The sequence below is a fragment of the Copadichromis virginalis genome, linkage group LG15, assembly GCF_057382275.1.
Source record: "Copadichromis virginalis isolate Kocher_CV1m ecotype Utaka linkage group LG15, C_Virginalis_male_GT1.1, whole genome shotgun sequence".
Taxonomy (NCBI): Eukaryota; Metazoa; Chordata; class Actinopteri; order Cichliformes; family Cichlidae; genus Copadichromis; species Copadichromis virginalis.
In genome coordinates, this window is record NC_140632.1 from 29,780,091 (window position 1) to 29,800,760 (window position 20,670).

Sequence of the window (20,670 nt, forward strand, 5' to 3'; positions counted from 1 at the left end):
TATCAGCACTATATCACTAACGCAAATGTGATAATTGTGTCATTGTTTTTGTATGCTTATAGTCACAGACCATTTCTCCTTTTCAAATCTATATATACACTGTGATAGTAACAGCCCCGTCTCATCCACTGACCTGATGATCTTGGATCTTGCGTCCCACTACACGGAAGGCGTTGTTGCCCGTGTGGTGGTAAATGTGGACTCTGCTGAAGCCTGTAGAGCCACCGGCTGGGACCCACTTCTTATTGGCATCGTCATACACCATGACAGCAGCTCGCGCCTGGCAGATGCTCTGTTCACTGCAGGGACAAGAGACATAGAAAAGTTTATTCTACCATTTTAGAAATCCAATCTTTTTCAATCTTCCTTTCTTCTTTGAAGCAAGTTTTGTGAAGTGACCAAGTGCTTGGGACTGCAAATACAAAGATGACCCCACAGGTATAAAAGCAACACCAAAAACAGACTGTAAAATGAAATTAACTAGTGAATGTTTCATTGGCTCCACAGCTCACCAATAAACTTCACTACAGCAGATCAGCTGATGGCTCAGCCGGTACACTTCCACACAACATCTCATATTGTGAATGTCATTTCAGTTTTAGTCTGTGCACAACTGATTCTGCCTCTGCAAGCTGCCTGGCAACCCGCTCCCACCTCAGCTCTGACTTTTATACAGTGATGGACCTAATCAGTGTCATATCTGCTGTCATTGTTGCTTGCAGTCCTAACTAAACTAACTTTGTTGTATTAATAGTTTGGTATGTGGGGGGGGGGGGGGTGTTTGCGCGTGTCTTCTCAGTAATCACTTTCTCCCTAATTGCCCCTATGTATTACATATCTCACCGTCTATCCCTTTTTTGCTGCCTAGCCTGACCTGTATCCACAATGTAAGTTTGTATATTGTATGTATTGTATGTATGGTCGACTAGGTGTGTCATTTCAGCTGCAGGCAACTGCAACCGACAAAAACAGCTTATCCGTATCCTTATTTATTTATTTATTTTTAAAATCGGTGTTTAACATGGTTCATACTCCTCCATAATCAAACATAGCAGTCTAATATCAGTTTAATCAAACATACCAATTCTCAAAGGCAGCAAGCAAATGCCTTCATTAGTGTTACTGATCAGTATTAACTAAATTCCTATGAACTTGGTCTGCAGTGCACAGACTAAAAGTCCACAGCCCTTCAGATGCCTCCAAGCTCCTCAGTGACACATTAGTAATCATCCATCTAGAGATTCTCTTAAACCAGCAAACAGCAAACCCAGACAGTATCCTACTGGTTGTCAAACTATTTCTTTATTATATACTGAGGTGTCAAAACTCGTCATTAAGGGTACAGGGAAGGAGATCAAATGTCCTCTTTACAGGGGAAAGAGTTAAAGACTGACAGTGAGGGGAGACTGCTCATTTGAGAGGAAAAAAACTGCCTCCAGTCTTTTCTGCTGCGATGGCTACATCTGCTGCCACACAGCTGATTTAAGGCCTGGAAACTCTGCTGTGCTCACTTTTCACTGTAGCTATGCAGCTTTGGAATTGCACTTTCTGTAGTGGACACATGAACCTGCCTCCAAAATCACTCCAGAGGCTATCATGTTGAAATGCCCAAATTCGGCTATGAAATGTGCCTTTTTCAGCCTGATATAAAAAAAGAAAAGAAAAAAAACAGTTTTTGCCTCTATGGACAGTTTCCACCTACATAATAATGGTACTGTGGTTTTGTTTTACATCTCATCAATCTGGTTTTACTTGAGGCTTAAAGTTAAGAGCTGTGGAGGCTTCTAATGACAAGTGTGTCTGCACAGTCAGATGTAGAGACAGCGGTCATTCAGGCCTCAGCACTGCTAAGTGTAGGTGCATTGGAATTGGACAGATTTTAAATGCAACTTGCCAACTAGGCTTGCTAACATCAGCTGAAACTTGGCTGCTTGCAAAACACACATGCTAGAGTGAGATGGAAAAATGATTTTCCTTTAGCACATCAAAAAGAAATCTGTTATACAAGCTTCCATATAGCGTGGTGACATGTCCTGGTAATTAATAAGCTAGGATGTAGTTTTGTATCTGCTCATATTCAAGGTTTGCTATAGATTATTTTGCATCCATGCAGTTCGGAAACACACAAGCTGTTATATCATGTTTTTTTTCTTTTAAAGGTCAAATTTAAAAGCAGCACAAGCCTGCAGTCTTCACGTTAACTACCCTGCCTTATAAACGTCAATGTCTATAAAACACCATCTCATTGGCTTGTTATATATACAGTGGGGCAAAAAAGTATTTAGTCAGCCACCGATTGTGCAAGTTCCCCCACTTAAAATGATGACAGAGGTCAGTAATTTGCACCAGAGGTACACTTCAACTGTGAGAGACAGAATGTGAAAAAAAAATCCATGAATTCACATGGTAGGATTTGTAAAGAATTTATTCGTAAATTAGGGTGGAAAATAAGTATTTGGTCACCTCAAACAAGGAAAATCTCTGGCTCTCACAGACCTGTAACGTCTTCTGTAAGAAGCTTTTCTGTCCCCCACTCGTTACCTGTATGAATGGCACCTGTTTGAACCCATCATCTGAATAAAAGACACCTGTCCACAGCCTCAAACAGTCAGACTCCAAACTCCGCCATGGCCAAGACCAAAGAGCTTTCGAAGGACACCAGGAAAAGTATTGTAGACCTGCACCAGACTGGGAAGAGTGAATCTACAATAGGCAAGCAGCTTGGTGTGAAAAAATCAACTGTGGGAGCAATCATCAGAAAATGGAAGACATACAAGACCACTGATAATCTCCCTCGATCTGGGGCTCCACGCAAGATCTCATCCCGTGGGGTCAAAATGATCATGAGAATGGTGAGCAAAGATCCCAGAACCACACGGGGGGACCTGGTGAATGACCTGCAGAGAGCTGGGACCAAAGTAACAAAGGTCACCATCAGTAACACACTACAACGGCAGGGAATCAAATCCCGCAGTGCCAGATGTGTCCCGCTGCTGAAGCCAGTGCATGTCCAGGCCCGTCTGACGTTTGCCAGAGAGCACATGGATGATACAGCAGAGGATTGGGAGAATGTCATGTGGTCAGATGAAACCAAAGTAGAACTTTTTGGTATAAACTCAACTCGTCATGTTTGGAGGAAGAAGACTACTGAGTTGCATCCCAAGAACACCATACCTACTGTGAAGCATGGGGGTGGAAACATCATGCTATGGGGCTGTTTTTCTGCCAAGGGGACAGGACGACTGATCCGTGTTAAGGACAGAATGAATGGGGCCATGTATCGTGAGATTTTGAGCCAAAACCTCCTTCCATCAGTGAGAACTTTGAAGATGAAACGAAGCTGGGTCTTCCAACATGACAATGATCCAAAACACACCGCCCGGGCAACAAAGGAGTGGCTCCGTAAGAAGCATTTGAAAGTCCTGGAGTGGCCTAGCCAGTCTCCAGACCTCAACCCCATAGAAAATCTGTGGCGGGAGTTGAAAGTCCGTGTTGCTCGGCGACAGCCCCAAAACATCACTGCTCTCGAGAAGATCTGCATGGAGGAATGGGCCAAAATACCAGCTACTGTGTGTGCAAACCTGGTAAAGACCTATAGTAAACGTTTGACCTCTGTTATTGCCAACAAAGGTTATGTTACAAAGTATTGAGTTGTTGTTGTTTTGTTATTGACCAAATACTTATTTTCCACCCTGATTTACGAATAAATTCTTTACAAATCCTACCATGTGAATTCATGGATTTTTTTTTCACATTCTGTCTCTCACAGTTGAAGTGTACCTCTGGTGCAAATTACTGACCTCTGTCATCATTTTAGGTGGGGGAACTTGCACAATCGGTGGCTGACTAAATACTTTTTTGCCCCACTGTATCTGTTGTCTCAAACCCAGTCTGACACTAATGACATCATCATTGTTTTCTCACCTAAAGCCAAATATGGTGGCCTATGATATCATGAACCTGTGTGACAATTTACACTCTGAATACAAGCAGGCAAAAACGCAGAGGTTAAGACGGGAAACGGAGGGAGAGCTTGAGAGACAGGAAGTGTAAAAATGACAGGCATAATTGCTTGGGGAAGGGTGAAGGAGTGAAAAGAGTCAGGGAGGAAGTGATGAGAACAGGCCATATACACATCCTCAGAGAGTCTGCGTCAGTGTTAGAAATGCATGAAAATAGAGGCTTTACAGTGAGAAGAAAAACACATCTCGGAATGTAGACCACGAACGAGGTTCACACACAGACACACAGGAGTGCAAGCAGTCTCCTGCATATGCCAGAGCTACTTAACATGCATCTCACTCCAGGTTTCAAAGAATATTCTGTGGAATTGAAAAAAAAGAAACTTCCCGAGACTGCTGCAAAGCATTTATCGCCAGTGTGTATTGTGGGCTTGTTCATACACCCATGCCTCTCCAAAGAACACACAAGGACACACATGCACGAGGTTCAGGCATCCATATGCACAGCTCCCCGCATTTCCAGCTCTCACAAACACTTTCACGCCTCTGCTCAAATGTGCTTCATCATGGTCGAGCTGTGGTAACACCCCACAGAAGCTGATGAACTTACAATATGATTTAATGTCAAACCTCTCTGAAGATGCACCGAGACTTCACACCTCAGCCCTCACCTTACATCAAACTAGTAAAAGCTCTGAGCTCAAACACACTGGAGCTGGAAATAAAGACAGAACCATTCATTCACGATCACTGCAGATTTTTCAATATTCTACGGGCAAATTACTCCAACCTTACGTCTCTATTATACTGGCCAAACGGAGTAAGAACGATTAACTTTTCTCCTCTGAGGCTCACAGCAGCAGCAGCTACAGTGATTTCAGCTGGGATTGGAAGATAAACCCACCCCTAGTCACTGGTTTATGTGCATACAAGTATTCAGACCGCACACATGCCTTTAAATTTCCAGTTGCATACTAAAAACTGCAAAGAGGGATGATACATTTCTGAAAACACCAAGTTTTCAGTCTCATGTGCTAATTTACTTCCTCTTAAAAACAAAGATTTGTTTTAAAGAAGCAGCACTGTAGCCAAGTATTCAGTATTGTAATTGCTCAGATGATAAATTAACAGTTTTTAGACCTTCAGTCCTTTATGCTAACAGATAGCATAGTTGGGTTGGTCTGGTAGCTGGGTCAGACTAGTCAAAAAAAAAAAAAAAAAAGTTGCCTAGTCTGACGAGTTTCCTGTCCTGCTGTGACATTTAGATAGTAGAATCAGAAGTTTCAGTAAATAATACGAAAGCATGGATGCATCCTGACGTACAGCAATGGCTGAGGATGCTGCTGGTGTGGAGGCGATTTTCTTGGCACACCTTAGTACCAAACGAACATCGTTTAAACACCACGGCCTACCTGAGCGTTTTAGCCAACCATCTCCAATGATCACTGTGTACTCATCTTCTCATGGCTGCTTCAAGCAGGATAATGCACCATGTCACAAAGATCAAATCATCTCAGACTGGTTTCTTGAACATGACAATGAGTGCACTGGACTCTAATTGCCTCCACAGTTACCAGATCGCAATCCAATAGAGCCACTTTGGGATGCAGTGGAATGGGAAATTCACAGATGTGCAGTCCACAGCCTTTTGACGGTATTGTGTCAGCATGGACCAAAAACTCTGAGGAATGTGTCCAGCAGCTTGTTGAATCTTTGCCATGAAAAATTAAGGCAGTTCGGAAGGCAAAGGGGTCCAATCTAGTACCAGCAAGTGACAAAGTGAGATTTTGTTATTTTGTGTCAGTTTTCTTCTTGCTTTTATTTAACAGGCAAGTTTAGTCAGCCTTACTGTTTGGCTTTAGCTTTAATTTACCTTATGATTATAGCATTTCATCATCTTTACATATAAAACCATTTCAGACTCGCTTATATACGGGAAGTTAGGAATGATTAGGACCCCCCAAATGCTATGACTTCATATTCCAGGACCTCCTGGAATTGTACCAATGGATTTGGAATTGGGAGAGTGACTGAATGCAGCCATTCAAAAGAGGCACTCTGAACCTCACAACTGAGCAGTAAAAAAATAATGAGAGCACTGGTGCATATTTTGGTTACTGTGGTCACTTTGTTTGGCCAGATAGGATGTCACATATTATCATAGCATAAAATAAATTAAAGCTCAGGACCACTGCAGACCATAGCCTGCAGGCTTTAAGTCATAAACTCTCACCACACTGGGTGCGCATGTCTATGCAATTTCTCAACATTACATTTTTGTGTGGTGAATGTAGTACAGCTTGCATGTGTGCGATTCGAAGAGATTTTGTGTTGAAGGTCCAAGTGCTCTTTGCAACCAATGTGAGCAAAGACAAGGAATATGTGGAACCAAAAGAAAGAAAATGTGGAGAACAGATGAGCAGACATGACACAGTTGCTTTCTCCTAATTGGTCCAAACTCTGTAGGATAATTACTTTGACAGTTATGGTTCTTTTAAAGCAGACAGTCATCAGAGGAAGAACCTGTAAAATGCACCCTTATTTACATTAATAGCAATCCTAACTGAGATTGTACATGAGTATGTACATTATGTAGTGGTGAATTGTCTTTCGTCTTTGCAGCCAATTCAGTGATATGTCTCAGACAGTCACAGTGAAATGTAAGCTTTGATGGTTAAGTACTTGACCGGTGTAATCTAGTCCTGTTGACCCTCCTCGTCTCCTTGTTAACCCTTCCACTAAATGTATCAGCTACCCTCTGCCTGCCTCTCTACTGAGACTACACTGCTACACTCTGTGCCTCTGTGCCAACATGACTGCAGAAAGAGCCATGCTTTTTCCTAAAAAGGAATTCCTAAATGCAACTACAGATTAGATTTCTGAGATTTATATTAAGTTAAATGTGCTTTATAAAATGTTCTTCTTGTCTGAATAGCAACCAAACTTTGGCACATGGATACATTTAAGTCCAATGGTTGGATCCACTGGTTCCCATCTATATCGGATATTATAATGTCACCTTGCTACCTGGCAGCCACCTACCAACGGGCTAAAATCAACAGTTTACTGACGGCTGGACATTCATGATGTCCAGCCTCCGGGAGTGCTGACCACTTGAGGATAGAGAGCAGAGCTCATGATTCAATTACAGGAAGTCGTCCAGCTCCTGAAGCAGCAAAGAAGCCCCAGACGTCACACTAGAATAGAATAAAATAGAATACTGTCATTGTACATGTACAATGAAATTATGGGTGCTCCACACCAACTGTGCCAGAATAAAATATAAATAGTAGACAGCAAGAATAAATAGCAAACGGGAAAAATATATACACAAGAGGGATAAATAAAAAAAATAAATAAGGCACACATTGGAGAGCAAAGTAGTTGCAAAGTGCTTGGAAGTAGTGCAAAGAAAAGCGCTTGTCTGAATAGCATCTGTGAGTGGCCTCAGTGATGGGGGTTGCTCAGACCATGGCTCAGATTGGTAAGGTGTGTGGGCAGGGGTGGTGTAAATTGTGTGGGGTGTGGGTGGGGGGATAGTCATTGAAGCAATGGGGGCCATGAAGCAATGAAGCATATCAAGTAGCATTAGCTAACAGTAGCTTACATTAGCTTAAATGACCATCTAACTAACCAGATCTGCTTAGTTTAACAGCTTACTTTATGAGCTCCTTAAATTTCACCATGTTAGATAAAATACCAAACTACAGGCTAAAAATCTGAATGCTCTTACAGACAAACAACAGTTTTACATGTATGTGGATACTATTTCCCTGTTAAAAGGAAAAGGGAATAGTGACACATCAACACACACACCGACACACACACAAAGAGGACAAATGTGCAGATCTGACAAAAATAGAAATGGAGAGAATGGGAAATGAAATGAGAATATTTTCATCTCCTTCATTAATGTTAATGAAGCTCTGAGTTTGGAGCAGTTCTGACTTCAAAGAGGAACAGAACAGCTCCAGGGTATTCACTACCATGATGTCACATCCTGCCAGGATTGGGGTGGGTGAGGTACTGTGGGTTTACAGAGAGCAAAGGAGTGCAGAGGAGAGAAGTAGAAGACAAAAGCAAAAGGGAATCACTGATTTGGCTCCTTCTAACCCATGGTTGTTGAACTAAGGTACTGAAGACTGGAGCAAGTCAAATTTCTGATTACCTGAAAATTACTGACTCAGTCCATCATTACTATGGCTGGAAACTGCGACTTTTTCCACAACTGATGGGCCAGCGTTATGTAAGCAGCCGAGTGACTAATCTAAATATAGAAAAAACCCAAAAATGGCCAAACTAAAAATCTCATTCAGTGCGTCTGCCAGTCTGACAAAGCCAGGAGCTGAGTGATGAATTCATTTGTGTCATTGTGCCAGCTATACAGAGCCTTATGATTCACCATATGTGGAGTATTACTGTGGTATCAGTGTGGTGATCTCTTCACAGTAGGGCTGGGCCGTATCATACCGTTCACGGTAATACAGGTATAATGTTGGGCAATGATAAGAAAATGAAATATCGCGATAGAATATGAGTAAAACGCGCATGCGCAGTGCCTTTGTTTTCATATGCACATGGCGAAAAAAAGCATGGTGGCGACAGAGAATGAGAAGAGCGAAAGCGGATCATTGAATGGAACGGATGAACCAGAATTGGTTTGTAAAAATGCTGCAACTTCAGGGGTGTGGAGCTGGTTTAGCTTTCATCTGTCAGATACACAACAAAGCACTATTTCTGGTAGCACATGCTAGCGGGCCGTCGTTATTACCGTGTGTTTTGGAAAACACGGCACACTTAAAATCAATCCTTTGATTTTTCTGAAAATCGACAGAGCCCCTTATAATCCCGTGGGGCTTATGTATGAATTCGGGTTGTGTTTACTGACCTCGAAACGATTTTATGTCATACACGGCGCTCGAAAATCTGTCAAATGTTTTAGTATGACTTTGCTAAGCTACAAACCCGCACCGCTTGATGGATTGTCAGAGCATTACGGCTATCGTAGGCAGGAGCCTCGCGGAGTGATACATACTGTGCTTCAACATAATATTACCGTATTGTGTGTGTATAACCTCTTTTTAAGTTTTGTGGATATTATACATGGTTATGCTGAAGATATGACTTTAATGCACATAAAAGTTCTGGTCATGTCCCAGCAGTAAGTGGAGAACTAATTATGTAGTGCCACACCAGGCTCACCAAAGAATAGCAACTACATCACTATCACCAAGTCCAACACAGTGGAGCTGTAGTTCATCATCCCACAGATGCTCGATTGGATTGAGAGTAGGGCTGCACGATTTTGCATAAAATGAGAATCACGATTTTTTGGCTTAGAATTGAGATCACGATTTTCTTTTCCAGTATAAATATTTATTGCACTTATTAACTGCACATCAACTTCGTAACAGTTGAGACTGAACATAAAAACAACAAATGTCTCACGTTTTGTTGTTGCCGCAAAATGTTGTACTGCTTGAAATTCCGTCTCCACCGTTGCTCGACGCTGCGTGTATAGAGCAGGTAGTGCAACAATAGAAAAATAGTTGCGGGACAGCACTGTGTAGCGTTTGTCTAGGGTGTTGATCATTTTCCTAAATCCCTCGTTTTGCACAGTGTTGATGGGAACCATATCTTTGGTCAGGTGATAAGTAATAGCCTCCGTAATTTCTTTGTGCCTGCGGGAGTTCGACGGGTATAGGGAAGCGCTGTATAAGGTTCCCGTTATTGATGTTTGGGTGGTTGACGGGACGGATTTTCTCCTGTCACTTTCTCGTCATCCCTGACGTGCTCTCAGTTGTTTTTTTCCCTGCTAATTTTAGCATCACACGGCACAGCTTCTGTATCACGTGGCATGAGGCTCCGCCCTTGTCATTTGTTGAGCAGGAAGAGTGAGCGCTTGTTTTCATGCAGATTACGTCCCGGATCAGAATGCGGTACAATCGTCGTCTTTTTTTTTTTTTTTTTTTTTTAAATAGTTGTCATTTGGAAATGAGATCGCACATAAGTATGAATCGAGATCGCGATTTTCTAACGATTAATCGTGCAGCCCTACATGTGAGCCAGGAAATCCGTAGGCCAAGTCAACACCTCAAAGTCAATGTCTTGCTGAAAGAGGCCACAGCCATCCAGGAGTACCGTTTCCTGCAGACTAGGAACACCCCAGAAGAGCTGCAGTTTAGGAGACAACAACAATCACATTCTGGCCATTGTCAGATTCACTCAATCCTTACGTTTGTCCATGTTTCCTCCACTTAACACATCAACTTTGAGAACAAAATGCTCCGTGATACATCCCACCCACTAACAGGTCCCATGATGAAGAGACGATTAGTGTTATTCACTTCACCTATCAATAGTTCATAGTGTTATGGTTGATCAATGTGAGAGATGGAGAGTGGAAGTTTGCAGTGGCTGCAGTTTTTATACAGCTGCTCTTATCGAACATTCCACTTCACTGGTCTGATATAAAATTCAGATTTCCTCATTAATGATACCTTGCTGATATACAATGACTGTTTGTTTACAGTGTTCATTATTTCCGAGTTACACCAATGAGGTTAATTTCATTAAACTCTGTGGTATTTTTTGGCCTGAACAGATGTATAATCATTGAGACTACACTTAGCTGCTCAGACTCAATCAGCCTTCAAGAGACAAATTAACAAAAGGGTGCCCCTGACAAACACAAACACACTTCTCAGAATAGATTCATTAACATGACTCACAACAGAGGCATTTCTTCATTCTGCCTCCTCCTCTCTCTTTAAACTGACTTGCTCTCTACAGTTTGCCCCATTTGGCTGACAATAAACTGAGGCTCTGGTCTGAAAAGCCAGAGTCAGCCGTTTTCAAGGTGGGGGAGGATGGATAAATCCTGTGAAGCTGAAACAAAACTTGCAAGCTGAACCAAAATGAATGTTAGGGAAAGCTTTTCCAAGCTTGGGCGTGGAATCCAGCGGGAGTCCCCGCTGTGAAAATGCACACGAGGAGAAGAATAAAAGACAGAGGTATACTGGGATTGGGAAAGCCATGAAGGTTGTTAAGGCAGAAGTGCAGCTGGCTATAGACAGAAGGAAGGAGTTCAGTGTAGAGGGGCTCTAGGGAGCATCCCAGCCACATCTGCATCCTTCCTTTTCACTCAGCAGCCTGGACTAACTTTTAGCTCACTCTATGTTGTTGTTGGGTTTTTTTGTTTTCTTTGTTTTCTTTTTAAACTCTCTTTCTAACTTTCTGTCCCACTAACTCAACCTCTTGCTGCCCTCATCTAAACCCTCTTTCCCTCTCATTCTCTTTTCTATTTTATTAGTCAGCCATCGACTACAGTGTGGAGCAGAGAGCTCCTAGCTCATATGGAAGTGATCAGGAGCAGACAGGGAGGGAAGACGGAGGCCCGCAGACAAGAGAAAGATCCTGTTCAACCACTGGGCGCAGTTACAGTACCAGTGTTTAGAGGAAGAGAAAATTAAGAGATTCCAGTGGACTCCAGACTCTTGGGGGTATCTGAATATGTCCAAAAACCTAAATCACCCTAATCTAGACAAGAAGTCAAATAATTTTCAGAATGGATTTGCTCCACATCATATTTGCACCAAAGACTTTTGACATGAAGCTGCAAACAAACAAGAGCAGGAACTGACGATGTTCACACACATACAGTCCACCTCACTTCTCCTAAACAACTGTGCTTATATCAGACAATAAAGGTGATCCATCAGATGTACTTGTATTACACCCACCTTTTAAACAGGAAACGCCAAACAGGAGAACGTCAGCTACCTGATATGACGTCATGACATTTTTCTGAAACCATTCAGCATGTTTCATAAATGAGATTCAAACTTGAATCAATACATCAAATTTAATGGCAACATGGAAACCCCCTTTATCACATCAGTCAGCGTTCAGAGGAAAAACCAAAATCGACTTGTGAAACCTTGTTAATCAATTAGAATAATCAATACCCGCAGATTTGATATTTGTAAAGTAAGCATGGGTCCACACACACACACACACACACACACACTATCATAGAGCAATGAGAAAATACCCTCTGCTCTTAAGTGTGAGTCATCCACTCTACTAGATGAGGAAAGAAAGAGATGGATCAGGAGAGGACCACCATGTGGCATGATAGCTGTAAAAACACCTGGTGTGTGACAAAGGAGCCATCACTACTAGTGACTATATATAACCCAGTACAGCCCACAATGATGGTGTGCGTGTGGGGCAGCTAGACTGCACTAGCCCTGCAGCCAGATATGAACAGCCACAGCAACATTCAGAAATTGAGCAAGCAAAGGTCAGCGTCTGGCCAGTAATTTAAGCAGGAATCAATAAAGAGATACACTCGTCATTTATAGATGTTGTAAATCCTGGAAAGGGTTTATAAACCCAATGCTGAAAAAATGACTAAAATGACAGGCTTACTACTAGGGCTGCACGATTTTGCATAAAATGAGAATCACGATTTTTTTGCTTAGAATTGAGATCACGATTCTCTCACGATTCTCTTTTCCAGTATAAATATTTATTGCACTTATTAACTGCACATCAACTTCGTAACAGTTGAAACTGAACATAAAAACAATAAATAAACATAAAAACAACAAATGTCTCACGCTTTGTTGTTGTACTGCTAGAAATTCCGTCTCCACCGTTGCTCGACGCTGCGTGTATAGAGCAGGTAGTGCAACAATAGAAAAATAGTTGCGGGACGGCACTGTGTAGCGTTTGTCTAGGGTGTTGATCATTTTCCTAAATCCCTCGTTTTGCACAGTGTTGATGGGAGCCATATCTTTGGTCAGGTGATAAGTAATAGCCTCCGTAATTTCTTTGTGCCTGCGGGAGTTCGACGGGTATAGGGAAGCGCTGTATAAGGTTCCTGTTATTGATGTTTGGGTGGTTGACCAGGACGGATTTTCTCCTGTCACTTTCTCATCATCCCTGACGTGCTCTCAGTTGTTTTTTTCCCCTGCTAATTTTAGCATCACATGGCACAGCTTCTGTATCACGTGGCATGAGGCTCCGCCCTTGTCATTTGTTGAGCAGGAAGAGTGAGCGCTTGTTTTCATGCAGATTACGTCCCGGATCAAAATGCGGTACAATCGTCGTCGTTTTTTTTTTTTTTTTTTTTTTTTTATCGTTGTCATTTGGAAATGAGATCGCACATAAGTATGAATCGAGATCGCGATTTTCTAACGATTAATCGTGCAGCCCTGCTTACTACTCTAAATTAGCAATGAGAAACTGGAGAAAAAGCTCCTCAAGGAACAGCAAGACTGAAAAATACCCCAGGAAGCTAACATAACCCTTATTTTTAAATATCTACAAATGAGCCAGAGCTTTAAAATCCCATGGTTAATGCAAGGTGGTTTTGGGCCACGAGAATATTTCCATAGTTCTAGCAGCCGTTACAAGCGCCAGCCCCTTTCTGGGAGTAAACTGCAGCATCTGAGTATTATTGTAGTTCTTACAACTCCATTTTTAGCTTTCTTGGTATAATGGTAAATGGACTGCAACATATAAAGTGCTTTCTGCTACTACTTTTCTATTTTGAGTATGTCTCAGTCATCTAATCAAACAGTGCTTTTTAACATTTGCAGACACACACATTGATGCAGGGTTCAGCATCTTGTACAAACTTTTCCAGCAGTTTCAACTCGTAACAATTCACCTAAACATGCTCAAAGAAGACTCGAAAAGGCTGAGCTACACTTTGTTTTAAGTAGTTTAAGATGTCCAACTAGGCTAAATAACAAAACATGTCAGTAATCCAACTCCAACATCCAAATTTATTTCTAGCCAACACAGTTTAAAGTCACAAAACATATCAGATGTTCCACACCGCACTGGCTTCCGGAACCAGGCCTACGCATTTTATCTCATGGTCATTACACAGCTAATCACAGAAAATGTTGTTACCGTTAATGACTGTTAAAACAAACTTCTTTTATTCCATTTTAAAGCTATATTACAATACAACTAGTGTCGTCACTCCCTTGATTATTTCCAAGTCACCTAAAGATGTAAAACATTATCATCTGCTAATTACCTGAACCCCTGACTGGACTATTCAAGTTCCAGTCTTATTTAATGAGTTCTAAGGCCAGGTCCACTGAATCCTTTTGGATTCAATTAGGCTTTGTGTAAGTCACTCACAGAAACCATTAGCTGACTGAAGAGCGTGATCCTCAGAGGCTTCGGCCACAGGTGGCACCAATCCTCATCCCACCACACAAACACACACATCTTTTATTAGTGGCTCATCCTTTTCAGTGTCATCCCCTCAACAAGCCCATTTTGACCTTTCCTTAAATTAAACCGCACACTTTTTCAAATGGGCTACATTACAGTCAAAGAACAACGCTCAGACACATTTGGCTGACCTATTAGTAAGGACACAGCAAATAGAGACAGAAAATTTTACACTTGGCAGAAAACAGGCTGTTTCAAGCATGCACTATTGAACATAACCCAATCCAGATATCGAGTTCTCCAAGGTGTTTGTTCAAGTCGCTGTATATCACTTATATCTAGTGGTTTTTACAGGTAGTTTCCAGGGTTCAGACTGCGGCCTAACTGGGTGCCTGGCACATTTTACAAGGGTCCAATCACAGTTCTAGTCACACACGGACAGGGGACACATTGATGGCAGAGCAAGTCTGCACTGAACTCAGCTTTCACTCCTCTTAAACCACTGAAATAAACAACTGCAGCCTTCAGGTGCAAAACTGCAAAGGTCTGGTTCAGCAACAGTCACATCACAATTCTGGTTTAATGTCCACAAAGTTCATAAAATACCTCCAAACTTCTGTTTCTTTGCCAAATACTCCCACAGGACTGGTTTAAAAGCCACAGAGCACCCTTTGTTTAGGTGAAGCTGGACATAAGGCAGTTATGCACTATGCCTTGGAAACTTTGAAAGACTGTCAGAAAGTCTGAAGATCTAATGCTCAAGACAACTTGAAAACATACAAGAAAGTCTGACTCCTTTGAAGTGACAAAGCAAACAAAACCAAGTATAATCTGTCTAATTCAGAGTTAGGGTCAAACTCAATCCCAGCAGATTATCCGATCTCACTGCCAATTAATACTTAGTGCCTCATATGATCCCTTTCCAGAAAACCTATTAGCAAATCTCAGCAGGTTCCAAAATTACAAAGCAACTCTGCAGGTCACCTCCACACAGGCTCCTGCTGTTCATGCATATTCTGCATGTACTTGGAAATCCCAGAACAGAGTCATAGTTCAGAGTGTAAAATATTTCAAATGTAATAATCTTATTTTTTGCAAAATTATCCAGACTAAAAGATCACTATTAATTTCTTAATAACATGGCATGTGAATGGAGAAGATGCTCATGAGGACCATGAAATAACACAGAAACTTAAAGAAATTCAGCATCTGCAGTAATCATGCTAAGCTCTCTAAACAGGCTTAGTTTTAACATTAACATACAGAGCCAGGTTTCAATCAGCTCTCCTCCCAATCACCTACTCACAGGCTCACTATGGCTGGTCAAAATGACCTTTGTTCTGATTTGAAGGCTTGTAAAGTCAAAGGTCAACTATAGGTTATTATCCCAGCCCTGTTTGTTGAGTTATATGGTCCATATCTGGATCCCTTGGTCCATTAGGCGATTTGAATACATTCGGTTTAATTCATTCATTTTGTTTCCCCAACTTTAAAATAAATAAATCTTCATTTCATTCCATGAAAACAAACAAAAAAAATCCAAATGAACATAACATTCGTGCTACTGAGCCAAACTCAAATGTTGTCTGACATTTTAGCAAACAATCATCAATAAATAAACAGAGTCTTCATGTTTAACATCACGTTGCAACTGCTAAATCACCAATGTAGCTACTTGGATCCAACCAAGCCCTTGGGGAAGAAGGCACACAGGCATGAGAACAGAAAATCCTTCAGTCAACTCAGAGTTGACTCGAACACACTCCGACAAACTGAGATTCGAAAACAAACTGCCCAAAAAAACCAAAACCAGACCTTCTGCATGTGGATTTAAACATCTGGTTTTAAAAAAAAGAAGGGCATCAGACTTTACACAGGTCGCCATTATTCACCGATTCAGGGTTTAAAACTCCATGCATCACATTTATTATGAATGCAGCAAAAACAAATGATCACAATTATTTAGGGGGACAAGCACGTACAACACTAGCATCCATTAGTACAATACATCCACAATGTAGCTAATACTAATCAATTATCTTCTCTTGATAGTTACAGAAAACCAGAACCGTAGCTTTATGCTCTACATGACATGTAAATTAAAGTCCTTGTCATGCCTTCAGTCTGTGCCAACCATTTCTTAAAACTTTAAAGAAGTCTGCACAAAGGATCAATTCCTGAACAGTTTCAGTTTCTGTTTGTGGAAGCGAAGGGCCCAAAATAACAGACGGCTAGCTTAAACAGATGGTGGCTTATGGATGAAGTGAGAGGCTGCAAGGGCCATTGTAAGTTAAAAATGATTCGGTGTACTGTGAATCATGCAAAGAGAGTAGAGTCAGAAATACACTCAACAAAAATATAAACGCAACACCTTTGTTACTGCTCCCATTCCCCATGGGATGGACGTAGAGACCTAAAATTCATTCCAGATACACAATATAACCATCCCTCCCAAACAGTGGTCACAAATCAGTCCAAATGTAGTAGTGGGCACATCTGCTATATTGAGATAATCCATCCCACCTCACAGGTGTGCCACATCAGGATGCTGATCTGACATCATGAGTAGTGCACAGGTGTACCTCAGACTGCCCACAACAAAAGGCCACCCTGGAATGTGCAGTTTTGTCTCACAGCAAAATGCCACAGATGCCACAAGCAATGAGGGAGCGTGCAATTGGCATGCTGACAGCAGGAATGTCAACCAGATCTGTCGCCCGTGCATTGAATGTTCATTTCTCAACCATAAGCCGTCTCCACAGGCGTTTCAGAGAATATGGCAGCACATCCAACCGGCCTCACAACCGCAGACCTCGTGTAACCACACCAGCCCAGGACCTCCACATCCAGCAGGTTCACCTCCAAGATCGTCTGAGACCAGCCACCCAGACAGCTGCTGGAACAATTGGTTTGCACAACCAAACAATTTCTGCACAAACTGTCAGAAACCGTCTCAGGGACGCTCAACTGCATGCCTGTCGTCCTCATCGGGGTCTTGACCTGACTCCAGCTCGTCGCCGTAACAGACTTGTGTGGGAAAATGCTCACATTCGATGGCGTCTGGCACGTTGGAGAGGTGTGCGCTTCACGGATGAATCATGGTTCACATTGTTCAGGGCAGATGGCAGCTGAGAATGTCCCAGTTCTTGCATGCCCAGCATACTCACCGGACATGTCACCCATTGAGCATGTTCGGGATGTGCTTGACCGGCGTATACGACAGCGTGTACCAGTTCCCACGAATATCCAACAACCTCGCACAGCCATTGAAGTGGAGTGGACCAACATTCCACAGGCCACAATTGACAATCTGATAGACTCCATGCGACGATGTGTTGCACTGCATGAGGCAAATGGTGGTCACACCAGATACTGACCGGTTCTGGGTCCCCAGACCCCCAATAGAACAAAAAACTGTAAACTTCCAGGGTGGCCTTTTGTTGTGGGCAGTCTGAGGTACACCTGTGGACTACTCATGGTGTCAGATCAGCATCCTGATGTGGCACACCTGTGAGGTGGGATGGATTATCTCAATATAGCAGATGTGCCCACTACCACACATTTGGACTGATTTGTGACCACTGTTTGGGAGGGATGGTTATATTGTGTATCTGGAATGAATTTTAGGTCTCTACGTCCATCCCATGGGGAATGGGAGCAAAAACAAAAGTGTTGCGTTTATATTTTTGTTCAGTGTATACAGTGGGGCAAAAAAGTATTTAGTCAGCCACCGATTGTGCAAGTTCCCCCACTTAAAATGATGACAGAGGTCAGTAATTTGCACCAGAGGTACACTTCAACTGTGAGAGACAGAATGTGAAAAAAAAATCCATGAATTCACATGGTAGGATTTGTAAAGAATTTATTCGTAAATCAGGGTGGAAAATAAGTATTTGGTCACCTCAAACAAGGAAAATCTCTGGCTCTCACAGACCTGTAACGTCTTCTGTAAGAAGCTTTTCTGTCCCCCACTCGTTACCTGTATGAATGGCACCTGTTTGAACCCATCATCTGAATAAAAGACACCTGTCCACAGCCTCAAACAGTCAGACTCCAAACTCCGCCATGGCCAAGACCAAAGAGCTTTCGAAGGACACCAGGAAAAGTATTGTAGACCTGCACCAGACTGGGAAGAGTGAATCTACAATAGGCAAGCAGCTTGGTGTGAAAAAATCAACTGTGGGAGCAATCATCAGAAAATGGAAGACATACAAGACCACTGATAATCTCCCTCGATCTGGGGCTCCACGCAAGATCTCATCCCGTGGGGTCAAAATGATCATGAGAATGGTGAGCAAAGATCCCAGAACCACACGGGGGGACCTGGTGAATGACCTGCAGAGAGCTGGGACCAAAGTAACAAAGGTCACCATCAGTAACACACTACAACGGCAGGGAATCAAATCCCGCAGTGCCAGACGTGTTCCGCTGCTGAAGCCAGTGCATGTCCAGGCCCGTCTGAAGTTTGCCAGAGAGCACATGGATGATACAGCAGAGGATTGGGAGAATGTCATGTGGTCAGATGAAACCAAAGTAGAACTTTTTGGTATAAACTCAACTCGTCATGTTTGGAGGAAGAAGAATACTGAGTTGCATCCCAAGAACACCATACCTACTGTGAAGCATGGGGGTGGAAACATCATGCTATGGGGCTGTTTTTCTGCCAAGGGGACAGGAGGACTGATCTGTGTTAAGGACAGAATGAATGGGGCCATGTATCGTGAGATTTTGAGCCAAAACCTCCTTCCATCAGTGAGAACTTTGAAGATGAAACGAGGCTGGGTCTTCCAACATGACAATGATCCAAAACACACCGCCCGGGCAACAAAGGAGTGGCTCCGTAAGAAGCATTTGAAAGTCCTGGAGTGGCCTAGCCAGTCTCCAGACCTCAACCCCATAGAAAATCTGTGGCGGGAGTTGAAAGTCCATGTTGCTCGGCGACAGCCCCAAAACATCACTGCTCTCGAGAAGATCTGCATGGAGGAATGGGCCAAAATACCAGTTACTGTGTGTGCAAACCTGGTAAAGACCTATAGTAAACGTTTGACCTCTGTTATTGCCAACAAAGGTTATGTTACAAAGTATTGAGTTGTATTTTTTTTTTATTGACCAAATACTTATTTTCCACCCTGATTTACGAATAAATTCTTTACAAATCCTACCATGTGGATTCATGGATTTTTTTTTCACATTCTGTCTCTCACAGTTGAAGTGTACCTCTGGTGCAAATTACTGACCTCTGTCATCATTTTAGGTGGGGGAACTTGCACAATCGGTGGCTGACTAAATACTTTTTTGCCCCACTGTATAGAGTTGGAAATGAGCACTACTGCCCCCCTTTACCTACACCTAGTTTTCCAACAGACATAAATCTGGGTTAAAAGTTTCATTTGATCATTTGTAATCATGCTGAAGTGTTCAGTATGTCAGATTTTGGTTCATGATCCTAATTCTGAAATTGACTAGATAACTTGATAAGAGCACACCAAATCAACAACAATTGTCACTGGTGAAGCATGAGGCATTCTCTTCCCATCGATCAAAAGTGAGCAGCAGTTTCCGTTTAAGGTTCCTATAGAAAGAGCACAAAAGCAGCAGGACTAAGTCTGTGACAACAGATACGTACCGGTGGATTTCCATTTTGGAGGCCAGTACACATCTCTGACTGAGGATGAAGCTGGAGGCTTTGGACTGTGGACCAGAAGACTGGATCTGCATAGCTGCCCACAGCCTTCCTGCTTAAGTAACTCAGCCAGCCCCAAGCGTGACTTCTCCCCTACCAGCCCTTTCCGGCTCTTGTTGCAGTTGCTTCAATTTTGCCAAAGTAATATCCCTGCTACCAAACAGCTCTCTTCATCATGCAAAGCAGGGTGCCAGCCACCCCCCTCCCCCTTCTCTTTAAAGTCCCCTTCTCAGGGTGATTCTTTCCTTATGCGTACATGCGACGACAGCAAGTCAGCCAGCAAGTCGGCAAGCGAGGGAACCATCTAAACAGTCAGCCAGCTGTGTTTTTCCCATGGCAGCGGCACCAGCCAGCAAATACGCGCACGCTTTGGTCTTGGCTTTTCGCCGCCGTAGCGACAGCAGAGGTATCCAGGCAACAGGCTCCTGCACAGCCCACTCCTGCGCTCCTGTGGAAGAGGCTGCTGTGGAGAAATCCACACGGCGGGATCCAGCAGTTCACAGCGGCTCAATTCAGGAGGTTGCAAGCGGGGGCTGGGGCATGAAGGGAGGTATCCTTTACATCTGTCGCTCTCCTTCCCCTCGCCGCTTCTGCTACATCTATCTCATACCTTTTGTCTCTCACTTGATCACCCCTTCTTTCATCTACCCCTCCCCTCCCTCTCTACTTTATCGCTGTGACCATCCACACACTCCCTCTCTCACCATATACCCACCCACCCAACTCTGCTCTCTCACTCTCCTAAATAAATAGACTAAAGAGAGTGAACAGCCAGATGTAGTGATGTATGGCGGATGTGGAATAAGGATTAGTCGAATATTTCCA

The 20,670-nt window shown here is 42.8% G+C and overlaps 1 protein-coding gene across 4 annotated transcripts in view; it reads right to left on the bottom strand.

Annotated features, from left to right (window-relative positions):
- enah (ENAH actin regulator) overlaps positions 1–20,670 on the bottom strand; it is a 145,243-nt gene that overhangs the window by 68,960 nt on the left and 55,613 nt on the right. For 2 of the 4 annotated variants that reach the window (XM_085432860.1, XM_085432859.1), the window contains exon 2: positions 134–299. In XM_085432860.1, coding sequence (XP_085288986.1) covers positions 134–299 — 166 coding nt within the window. Of the gene's footprint in view, positions 1–133; positions 300–19,788; positions 20,464–20,670 lie in introns of those variants that run through there. The other 2 variants (XM_085432862.1, XM_085432858.1) reach the window with 2 other exon arrangements.